The 12,966-nt window shown below is 32.1% G+C and overlaps 1 protein-coding gene across 2 annotated transcripts in view; it reads right to left on the reverse strand.

Moving 5' to 3' along the window:
- Window positions 1-12,966, reverse strand: part of LOC113364229 — a 118,655-nt gene that overhangs the window by 1,764 nt on the left and 103,925 nt on the right. For both annotated transcript variants that reach the window (XM_026606719.1, XM_026606720.1), the window contains exons 4-8: window positions 11,970-12,186; window positions 4,490-4,706; window positions 3,076-3,281; window positions 1,584-1,779; window positions 680-1,521 (exon numbers count right to left, since the gene is read on the reverse strand). In XM_026606719.1, the coding sequence (XP_026462504.1) occupies window positions 680-1,521; window positions 1,584-1,779; window positions 3,076-3,281; window positions 4,490-4,706; window positions 11,970-12,161 (1,653 nt within the window). In that variant the 5' untranslated portion in view covers window positions 12,162-12,186. The remainder of the gene's footprint in view (window positions 1-679; window positions 1,522-1,583; window positions 1,780-3,075; window positions 3,282-4,489; window positions 4,707-11,969; window positions 12,187-12,966) is intronic.

The following is a 12,966-nucleotide window of genomic DNA, read 5'->3' on the forward strand; positions in this document are numbered from 1 at the left end:
ATACCTGCAACGTTAGAATACTAAATATATATATATATATATATATATATATATATATATATAATTTAATGTTATTGTTAGTACTGAAAAGAAAATAATTAGTATATTTCTGAAAGTGAAAAACTTGGATCAATCGTGCAAGGTTCAAATTTATATAATTTTTGTTTTAATAAATAGAGGTTGAAAAATATTCAAAACCTATTTGAAATAGACCTAAAAGTCTGATCTTTTGCCAAAATCAATCAACTTTAATAATAATCACATTAACTCTAAAAAGAATTGATAACTTGTGCCATAAAAGATTAAAGTATAACTTTGTTAAAAAGAAGATGTATAGTTTTCAAAGAAGCAAGAAATAATCCTTCGACTGGATTTTGGTGCTCTGAGAGTTTAATATTAGGATCAAAATCTGTATCAAACTCGAGTTAATTATAATAGATATTATTATTATTATGGGAAGAGAAAAAAAATCTAGGCGATTTATGTAAAAGATGATAGTATGCGAAGAAATTATCATTCCTGTTAGTCAGCAGTGTTTCTCAGGCAAGAAGAGTCCTACGAAGAATCTACAGCCAACATCAACAAATCAACCTTCAAACCATCACCATCATCGATGCTTCATCAAACTTCAAACCACAAACCACGTGCCACAAACCAGTCCTAACTATCCTCATCTTACCCTTTGGATTTCCCTATTCCTTTCGTGCCTTTGCATCAGTTCGACGTCGGTCAGGTACGCTAAACTTTCGCTTTTAACTATCGCAGCTTCTAGCTCTGGAGGCAACTTTGGTCCCCCTGTTGGTTTTTTACTCCTTAAAAGGGATCTTACATTAGTCGTCCAAGGTTGGGGCTGTCCAACCGCTCGCAAAGTCTCCGTGGACGAAGACGCATCTGAAGACCTAGGAGTTTGGTTGGAAGTTCCTTTGGAAGATGACGAGGAGCTGGAAGACACTGGTAACAGAGTCATGGCTCCGCGGGAATCGACATTTAGAAGAGTTATGCAACGTGAAGCGTTTCTTCTAGGACGAGTTCCGTGTAAATTTATGATGGTAGCAGCATCGGAAGCCCGAATGCTATAACCTCTTCTACTTGGTGAACTATACCCTGATGTGCTTTGAGAGTCACAATATCGATGCTTACCCCCAGCGCTAAGTGTCTTCTCACTGTCTGTCGGGGACCCAGAACTTTGTTTTCCGAGTCCATCAACGGGATGGTCTTCTGACGGGGTTTCCAGTTCCTGGATCAACTGCAAGGCAGCTTCCAATTCTCTAGAAAATTCGGCATCGCGAGCAGATGACTTGGAATCGGCAGACGAATCGCTTTGGACTAGCTGGTGCGCATTGCCACCAGTTGGCTGTGGATTTTTGGAGACAAAGGCTGCAGGAGGACTATGCATAACATTCTGAACATGCTGCTGGGTGATTTGCTGCCGTGTGGCATAAATGGCAGCAGGAGAACGACCTCCTCGTGGGGATGGTGTGGCGGCTCGGGAGAAACTGACTAAGGTTCCGTTTACACCAGCTGAAAGAAAATGTGATTTTCAAAATAAACTAATATTTTTTTCATAAGTTTTATTTATCTACCGGTGGTGTGCTGCTGCATAGGTGTAGGAGGTCCTCCCGAGCTTCGGTCTGTGGGAGCAGCTGATAAGGAAGGTGAAGTGTCTTCGTGGCCCCCTTGACACATTCCTCCGCCACCGTCTGATTCAAACACCCAAGATTGAGCATAACTTACGTTGTTTATGTTGTTCGGAGATTTTCGTATCGAATCCGGTTTTGGCTGTAAAAGAAATAAAATAATTTTTACTATTTTCTAAAATCATTAAAACAACCAGTGATCTAATGGGAAAGAAAATCGATATAAAAATGAAGAAAAGCAGTCTATGGTGACTATTTTATCAAAATGATCAGATGTTATAAATAATAATTTATAATTTGGGAACGTTTAAAATGTTATTTAAGTTTATAATTTTTCACTTCATCATCTAATGAATATGATGAATAACCAAATTTTTACATAATTATGATAATTTTGGAATAATGAATATATAATTAAAAGCAGGTTTAAGTATTTGTAACACATGGTATAATCATAATATGAATAAATGTATATAAATAATTCACAACCATTTTAATGCCGTATGAGCATATGACACACATTTATCAAAGTCTAGTTTTCTACAAAAAAATATATTTAAATAATTTCTCTAAAGGTCATCTTGAATTTGGAGATTGTTTTAGATAAAACTTTCAATTTTATTATGGACACACTAAACATATAAAAATTATAAATGGATATAGAACTTAAATACAAATTTTGATAAAATATAACATAAGTTTTATTTATAATTTCACAATCCAGTAATCTTAAACACAACAGTTAGTATCTACCTCGTGTTAACCTTAATTACTGCTTGCAATATAATGCGCTTTATCACAAACTATTTTCCATTTTCCATCAAGAATTAATGATCTTAGTAATCACTAACGGAAAAAATAACAGTGCTAATTAAATCTTGCTCAATTTATCAGAAAAAAAGCTATAGCATTCTGTCATAGACACATACACATAGATAAAATTTCATTTGTTGTAATTTCATAATGGAAAATCAAAAGTTCCATTCCCCATGATTGTAATCGCCAAGTTGAATCAAAAACAATGTGTTTTCTGTGTGAACTGACGACATAATTATCGCCTGTAACATCTCTCCTGACTCTGAGAAATATTCTTACAATCACGAGATGCATTCATAATATACCCTATCTGGTTACAATCATAACTGTGGTTGGAACTCTAACGTTTTATGAACTATTATGTACAGGTTTTGGATGATGGATAAAAATTCTGCCAACGAATCAATGGGATTGTACAGAGATGTCCAATTCGTGATATTGGACATAAATGTCCTGATCAAGTGATGACAAATTAGACAAAATAAGAAAAAAAACCTATTTTCACCCAAAAAGGAGTAAAGAGCTCCATAAAGCTTATATTTATTTCGGCCCAACCAACGTAGTTTTTTTATCTGGCTCTTACTCTAAGATGTATGAAACTGAACTTATTCCTTCTACTTACCCTCGTGATGATGTATTCTGTATCAGTACCCTGATCATGATTTCTGGTCAACAGGTCGGTTCCATCTAATTTCCCATTTTTTCCTTTCAATCTCTTATTTGCAGAGGATGATCCAGAACAACAATGCATGGCGCAGAAGGCAAATTGCGATTCTAAAAATGCTGCCAAAGCTGAAACAGCGGCGGTCAAACTCGTTGTCAGACGGGCTGGAAAGGATAAAAAAAATTGATAGCTTGAAGTTATTAGACAGGCAGTAAAATATTGATGCTGATATCAGTTGACTACATCAAAACATATTCAACCAAAGATTCTTTTATAAAAGTTGGGTAGAGCGAGGCTTGAAGGTTCGCGGGTAAGAAGACTCACCACCATTATCTCAAAAACAAGTAAATTTAGGAATTGTTTAATAACAATATTTGAAAGTAAAGAGCAAAATTTTGCTACTAAGAGAAAAACGGCCACCTTGCCAATTTTGCCAGCTAAAGCATTTTTTTCGTAGAATTTTTATATAACCTCTAGAATATAACGGCTAAAGTGAATCATTTTCCAAATTCTGACTTTCAATTGTCATATGTGGTTTTCGGGCTTGTTTCAGAGGTCCCGGGTTCGATACCCACTTCGAGCAGCCTGTTGTCAGGCAGCAGTGACAACGATTTTCACTTGGAAATATAGATAGCAATATGTTTCCAAGTGAGAATAGCCCTTGCCCGGCATTGCTGCACCAATAAAATGTCAGCCCTATTAGATTAATTCTAATAACAAAAAAATATCAAATATGGAAAGATTAACCATTGGGTTACCATTTAAAAAATTCTAGATAAGGAGAAGTTTCAGCCCAACAGCTCATAGGACGTAAGGTTTTGATTGCTCTTCAAAAATAATAATAAATTAAAAAAAATTTGGTTTTCAACATAACTTAGAATTTTTAAAATCTGTCAAGATATTTCTACGATGTACGATAAGTTCAATAATATCACGACGAAGTAAACATTGGTAAGAATTATTATCATAAATTATCACAAGTGGTAAAAGTGAATAAATCTCCAAGTTCTGGCTTTCGATTTCCATATGTAGTTTTCTACAGTAGTACCTAGTTAAAGAGAACTTAGGGGAAAGGTTAAAAAGTTACTTTCATATATTGGAAATAATACTAGTTTTACATATTCCAACTAGTTATTATAATTTAATTTATTCTCCCATGTCCACATATTTTAATTAATACCGTAAGTGCACAGGATAAAAGATTTCTATTGGAAAAGATTAGAGGTACGAGATAACTACATAATCATTTATATATTATTCTTCAAGAAGTATTATTTTTGTTTAAACCTTTAACAAAATTCAATTACACAATTCTAGAAAATCCCCCAAATTTTTTTTCCTAATTTTGTATAAAGTTCACCCGTCTACTTACCCATGTAAACTGGCGTCTCATCAAATCCGTCTTCTTCTAAAGCCTTCCTGGTTGCTTCAGGAAACAGATGTCTCCATTCGCCCAGTTCCAAAATTAGCAAATTGGCCAAATTTACTGCACAAGTAGCAACTGCCAAATATAGGATCAGCTCGTGTCTCCTGCGTCCTGATGGTCCAGCACACACCAGCATCCCTCCGATGATGCCTCCTAACACGTTCTAAAAAAAAAGGAAAAAAAAAATCATAAATGCTGAACTATATTGGACAACGTGGATTTGGGCTTATTTGTTTAAAATTTTTGTAGATTGTTTATGATTTTTATGATTTCTTCAAGATTTGTACTTGATCTACAAATACAATTTGGTGGATGCCTCATGAGTTTGTTAGGAACATACACAACGTTATACGAACAATTTATTTATTTGTATAATATTATAGAAATTACATAAACTGCAACTTCTTTCGAGTTAATAAGTAAATACAGGATCCCATAAATAATTAGTTAATTGTTATTACTTATCTAATTAAGTTTTTATATTTATCCGGCGGATACCATCCGTTTTATGACCAGTTATATTATTAGTCTTTGGACTAGATCAATATTCTTTCTGCAATTTCTTGATGCTTTTATAAATTTATAGCATGCTAATGCTGATTAAAACAAGTTTTTGCTTCGGTTTTATTATTATCGGACATTTTGAGAAAAATGAAGAAACTGGAAGGATTTATTTAGTGATTGGTTGAATCGAATAATTAAAAGGATGCAGAGATTTATTTAATAAAGGATATTAACAGATCTGAACTTATGAAGTTCAGTTTTTATGTCTATGAAAATATGATGATTTTTATAGAATATTTGCCGATAAAAGGCTAGAACTATGCACATACTGAAGTATTCGAGATTCTCTCTTTTGTCGTATTATAATAATTAGGGATACTTCAAAGATTTTGGAGAGATGATTTTTTAGATGTTGGATATTTTGTAATAAAGAGATAATTGTTTTTTAAGGTGATATATTTGTTTGTTAAAAAAACACTAGAATCTTCACCTGTAAGTTAAAATTGTAATAATTTGCTAAACAATTCGCTAATAATATAATTAGATTGTCTGAATCCAAGTATTGAAACAGATTGTACGTTTTCAAAAATGCATAATTCGATTTTGATGAAACTTGACATACATTGTCACTACACTTTACTAAATATTTGACAAAAATTTAAAGTTGAAACATTCAATAGTTTTTTAGATATGCGAGCTTGATGTGTGACTGGTTCCGCGCCCTGTACTAACATTTAAAGTTTAAATCATTTATAAATATGCCGTGGACCCCCATATTTATTTCGTGTTGTCCGAAATTTTGTTTTCCCTGCCGTGGATCCCCTGAAAGTTGCCATAGACCCCTGGGGGTTCATGTATACCACTTTGAGAATCACTAAAATTTAGAGAATGCTACATTTAGACTAGTGCTCTGCATCGATCAGAAACATGGATTCTAAAAAAGCGTACAAAAAGCTAAATTGAGATTTTAGAGATTTTCATACAGTTATTGTTAAAATGCTTCGTTTGGAATATCCATTTAGTGTAAATTCCAGCAATTTGCCTTAAGGCACGGTGCCATGCACCCCACTAGTTTATTTACATTATTTCTGGTTCGTCTCTGTGAAAAGTTGACAAAGATATTTTACAAACGACAAACGTTAATCTCTTACGATTCATAAACATGTTTCTGACACGAGCACAATGACAGTGCCTGGGACGACCTTGCTAAGGTCGACCGTAACGTGGAGGCAATCGCGCCCGGACGAAAGACTCAACTGTTGCACAATAAGATACCAACTAGACTTACAATTGTTGAAGTCGGATTATTTCGGTTAATTTAATATATATTCGTTAATATCAGCGTTTCTCAAATGTTCTAGTTCTAGAGAATTGGTTTGCTCGAGTTTAACAGAGGACTCTTGTATCTACTTGGTCTTGGACTTCCTAACAGACTTGCCCAACCGCGTGGAACAAAGGGCTATTTTTGCAAAGTCTGGAGAAAGTATATACAGTCAACCCTCCGTTAACACGGCACTCTTGGTACACGGTTCCCATACTACGCTGAGCTAAAAATCCGACATCCCTTCGACTACACGGACTTCCTATTACACGGCTTTTGTTCAACAGCCCATAAGTTCCTTGCGCAACCTATGAGTGATTGTAGTAACTTGATATCAAAAGGGTATTAATGTAAGTTTTGTTATCGATCTTTAAGACATGCCCGATTAAATAATAGCTGTCTAAAAACACGTTTGAGCTGACTACTGCGTCGCGCCAATTTTTGAATAAGGTGCCTATGTCATACATGTCATTTCGTCCGTATTACTCCTACTTCAAGTTGTATTCCTTGGTAACGCACTTACCGCGTTAACCAAGGGTTAACTGTATAATATTTGGAACCACAAAATATCAGTCTTTAATAAATTTATGTGTATTTCTTATAAACCATTGCCTGCTAAGGACTGACGAAAAACAGGGTGTCCTATTTGAGCGCTACTCAGGGGCTCTCCATCAAACACCCGATCGATTTTTAAGGAATTTTTGACCCAAGCATCTCTTTTGTGATACGTTAAGTATTTAAAATTAATTCCCAGGACCCCACGCAGCATCACGTGTATTTTTAGTATTTAGAAACAGTCGTCAAGTTTTTTGGATTTTTTTTTAAATTTTGGATTTTTTTTTCTTAAACTCAGGTAAAATATAATTACGAGTGATATCTTACTAAAACCTTCCACTTCCAAGTAATATTTCTTAATTTTTGTCAAATTCCTCCCCCCTTCCAAGCCTCTCGTATTTAATGGATGTCCCCTTAAATGATCATTCTAAACAACTTAAAATTTTAGGAAATTGAATGAAATCAAAGGATATTAAACTTTTTTCAAAATCGATGATCTTATTTTTCAAATTCAGATTAATTTTTTGAATCTACAAGATATATGCTCTTTAAAACCACAATAGATTAATTTAAGATTTATGAAATTTTATGTTTCTTAAATGTTTGCTCTCTAAGCTGATCAGCTCTATTGAACTAATTTAGTAAAATAGATTATAATTATGGCAGAGCTTACAGAATATAGATATGCCCTTTCGAAACACGAAATATACTTATAAACTTATTGTACTTGTATACTTGTTGTTCATTTAAACAATAATCGCTATGTCAGTAATATGTGTCTGACGTTAAAAAGTCAAACACATTTGTCTAACATATGCAATTTGGTAAGAAGAGACAAAAGTTTTAATATAGGCCATGTCAGTTATATATGTGTGGCATAAAAAATAGTGTTTTACCAGGCAAAATCTATTTTCTGTAGACCATTAAGTTTCTTTGACATATGTTTAATTAAATTATCTAATATAGTTACCATGGCCCATGTGAATTTTTTTTTTTTGATATTATTGTGGCGATTAGCTAATATTTGCGAATTTCTCGTAGCATACATACTAAATAATTTAGAAATATACACAATAAAAACAAAGTTTCTTTTAAAATATTTCATATACAAAATTTAAAAATTAAGATTTCCAGGAACAATTTCAATCGATTTTCAATTTCTCATCGGTTGCGTTATATACTTATCATTAATTTTGTTCCGACACGATTCTCTCCATTGAACTCTTGTGCTCACTTTTATTTTCTTTGCCGAATTTAGGTCGTAAAAATAATATTAATGTCTATAATAAAGGCTAAAAAACACCGCGACATAAAAAAATAATCACCCAAAAAGATATTATGAGAGAGAAGAGAACAAAATAAGGATTGCTGAGGAAGAAAACGTATTTATTTTTGTGGATGGTTGAATTTTTTATAAGCAGTGGCTAATAAAAATAAAATTATGATAAACTTTGTATGCTCATAAAAGTAGATTAACAATCTTATTTAAAAACATCCTTAAATAATGATAATATAATATTTCATATTTTACAAACAAATAGATGCTGATTTAAATTATTTGATATAATACTGCAGTAACAATTTTAATAATGATAATATATTTGTTTTTATCTTTTTAATTTATACTATATATATTTATATTTGTCAAATATATATATTTTAGAAATTTATACCTTTTTTAGAAAATCCTACCTAACTCTATGATCTCTTGATGTTTCAAGTCACTTTAAATCGTTTGAGACCAAAATTGGGGAAAGTAAATTGTAAAGTGTATATGAGTGAGTAAAATAGCAGGAAAGTACAAACATTTTTGTACAACTTTTTTCAAAAAATCCTGAACCTATTTTTCAAACTCAAAAACTATTTTCCTTAAAGCAATATACTTTAATAAAATTATTTAATGTCAATTTTAAAAAAAACATTAGTTATTTATTTTTGCATTAGTGATTTATTCTTCTAATATTATAAAGATGTTCATAATGTAAAATCACAAATGCTGATTAAATTTACTTGTCTTGTATGTATATATTAACAAATATGTTTGTTTCGGTATATGAAGACATTCCCATTAATTATAATCAATTTCATTCTCACGATGTCAAAGTTTGGAGTTGATGAAACGAACGCTGATGAGATAATTATGGAAATAGAGTCGTACGTCAACAGATATATCAGTTTGCTATAAATTACATCAATTATTTATATAATTGACCTTAAGCTAACACACACATATACAAACACACCAAATTCTCGTGTCATGATGTTAGTGGCAATACTCCTTCAAATAGTTTGACCAATTTTTATAAAATTATATAATCACATTCAGTATGACAGAGAATCGGTCAACATCTATTTTTCATACGCCTAACACACTTAATTTTTTTTTTTTTGGTTTTGAACTATTTTTTATTTTACTTGTTACATACAGCCTTAAAATTTCACTCTCCTGCTGCTAGTTCCCTTTGGTAATATTGATTTTAGTAAACAAATAGTTTTTTTTCCCGCTTTCAGTCAATGAATGTCTTTCACTGAATTTCGATTAAGGTTTTCCTAAACTTATGAAGAAGCTTAAAATTAATTTCAAAAATGTTTTAGTATTCCAATCATTCTATTGGTTATCCAGTTCTATGACTTACCATTTTGGCTGTTTGTGAACGTCATTGAATTTCAATCAAAATTTTTCTGAGATTATAGAAAAGCTTAAATTTTTCCGCTTTATCCTCTGAAAATAAATTTAGTTTCATTGAATTATTACCAATAATTTTGGTGTGTGAGCCTAATTCTTCAGTTAGCTCAACTGGCTGCGACACTGCTCTTTCAAAAAAAATCGATCATTCTCTTTCAAAAATGATACTTTTTTAAAACCTTAATGATTTTCTTCAAAATAATTACCTTGCCTCTGTCTTATTTAGCAGTTGTCCCTTATGGCAATTCGCGAAATTAATGTACGTGTGTGTTCCTAAATGTATTTTTTTCGGCAAGAAACATTCACGAGGCGTGGTGAGTCCATATAAAAAACGAGAAGACGATATAAAAACCCATCTTAATACTAACTAACCTGTCATAATGTCCGTAATAAAAATTCTCTTGGGACGTTCGCGTGCGTTGTATGTTTTAAATATAAACCAGTAATTTTCAAACTTAAATAATAATATATATATATATATATATATATATATATATATCAACCTGCAGTGCAATAACTTTAATCACAATACGCTTAAGGTTTGATTTATTACATTTTTTATAACTTTTAATCCGCCATTCAGTATAAAATTAGTTCAAGTGTAGGTGGCATTTCACAATTTGTGTATATAATCGACATAACATATAAGAATTAGGATTTTGAAACTTTGACTATTTTTCCAAACTTTTAATGTTTTAGACCATTACTTCAAAGTTTTCTGAGAAAAATTGGCAAATAGTCTCGTAAAACCTAACTACATATCAAATTTCATCAAATGTTGAATATTGTAATCGGTTCATCTGTTTTTGAGAAAACAGTGAGAAAAAGGTGAATTAGGTATAGTGCTGATACAGACACACATGCTTTTACTAATTTTTCTATCAATCTATTCAGAATGATTTTAAATGTCGAGAAAACGATAATATATTATTAGGTGTTATTACCTGAGAAAATTTAAATCGAAAAGTTTGACGACCGAGGCAACAAAAAACATGCATATACATCAGATGCCTTTTAATGGAGATCATAAGACAGAAACATTCAAACGTGTAATAACAAAAATATACTTATGTAATAAATAAAAAAACATTATTTTTTGGTATCGTTCGTTCAGAGGAATCGTATACAATCTTGTATCTCTGCATGGGTTTGAGATATAGACAGGGCGCCAGCGACTTATATGGATTGCAAACGAAGTAATTAAAGAGTTGAATAAAAAGTTGAAATATATCGGGGGAAGTCTCCGAGTGCCGGACACTTAAGGTTATTTATAAATAAATCAGAAAATATTTTACGAAATGTTTATTAAATCATGACTTATGTTAGATAACAAAGTTAGAAATCAAACTAAATTAACAAAAACGCAAGCTTTGCTAAAAAATAATTAATATTATCATTTAAATTTTGGTAACAAAAAATATGATTTTACAAAGTGGCACCTAGTACCGGACATTACAAAATAACCAGCATTGAACACATACGTAGCCATCTCCACACTCTGGAATGTCTGCACATATGTGTTTGACGAATATTCTTAGATATTGCAAAAAATCACTAATTCTCCACCCTTGCTCTCAGCTGGATCATTCATTATAAGATTTTCATTCTTTGACTAAGAAATACGAAAAATGGAGGTATGTAGTGACCGTTAGCACTCATACAGAACAAATCTAAGTAATTAGAATAAATTACGTCAACTCTCACAAAAAATATCATTATGTTTACTGTCCGGCGCTAAGGGACGACTTAGTGTTCGGTGATAAGGCACAGCCATTTTCGTTCTTTTGGTGGTACCTACTAAAATTGTTTAAAATATCTAATAATATTCTATCATTTTACAGATAACAATCAAGTACTACTTTTATATTTGAATGCCACTCAAATATAAATGCATAAATACATTAGAATTACTTCCATTTATATTTAGGTGACGCCGAGATTTTGTGCCTAAAACAACAAAGGGTTGCTTTCGCCGTGACCGTGTGCGTCACAGATGAGTCTTGGCGCCTGATCCTGCACCAGTGTGCAACCCGCGCCCCTTTCACTTGTATTTTGAAATAAAAAAATTTATACTCGCTTAAATAATACGTGTTAAATAGAGTGTCCGGCGTTAGGTGCCGTCCGCCGTTACGGGACTTTCCCCTATATATATGTAGTCCTTAATATGGATATTTTCGAATTTCTTTGATCCCAAAAGCTCGAAAGCTTCCAAATGGATAAACAATATTTTTTTTAAAGTTTTAGCTCTTAATATTAACTTTTAGATAGTGCGCAATTCAATCAAAGTTTCTTATGGAATTAAAGATATATCGAGGTAACATTGTATTCTGTATATATAAAAGAAAAAATAAATTTCTTACCCAACATCCCGCATAGAGGTTCGATCCTAGTCTGAAGACCGGCAGACTCATAAGATAGAAGACTCCGGCCACGATCTGAAGGGAACCCAGAGCCACGCAGACAACTGTCCAGGGCAGGTGAAGCCATCGCGTGCAGTCGCAAGAGGAACGCGCGCCTGGTCCACGCCCGCTCGGGGTCCTGGTTCCGCACATCAGACCGATTGGAGGTGGAAACTATCTGAAAAAAGAGGAAATGGAGTCATTATTTTCCTGTATTTATTAGTAACAACTAAATATGATACTATCATAGCCGAACGTCCAATTACTATATTGGCATTCGATTCAGACATTATGAGTACTACCAAAAATTTGATGATATTCCATATAGAATAGATTTGACTATTAAAGGACCAACTTTTAAACTTGAAACATCTTTCAATACCATAGACGGAAGAGGAGTACAGCTTTTTAATATACCCCCACTACATGTTAGAAAATTGAATTGAACTTTTAAAAGCCCAAAGTTTCTACGATACTTCTTAGTTTGCCAATTTCGATATCAAACATTATTTTGATAATGAAATGCCTACTGTTAATAATTGATACTTTTTTCCAACAGTTACAATTATATTTTCCCTTTTCCATACTTTTTATAATTTTTATTCTAAATTATTTCAACATTTTTCTATCTTAAGTATTTTATCATAACAATTATTTTCATATTATATATTCTTTTTTGATACTGCTCTTAGTTATTATTTTCCAGATATGGGACTCAAATAAAATGAAAATAAAATTTCAAAATCTACAAGCCTTAAATAAACTATTTGAATTTTATAACATTTTTTTCCTTCAAGTTATTGTATTAGATAATACTAATGTTAAGCTTAATATTGTTTTATAGTTATATTTTACTGTAATTAATTCAATTATGATAATTGAATTAATTACAGTAAAAAATATAAATATTAATAAGCGATAAATTCATTACAGTAATAAATATAAATATTAATAAGTG

This window comes from Ctenocephalides felis, unplaced genomic scaffold (assembly GCF_003426905.1).
Source record: "Ctenocephalides felis isolate EL2017-DRISC unplaced genomic scaffold, ASM342690v1 CF-g0.4_SCAFFOLD_00845, whole genome shotgun sequence".
NCBI classification, from domain to species: domain Eukaryota; kingdom Metazoa; phylum Arthropoda; class Insecta; order Siphonaptera; family Pulicidae; genus Ctenocephalides; species Ctenocephalides felis.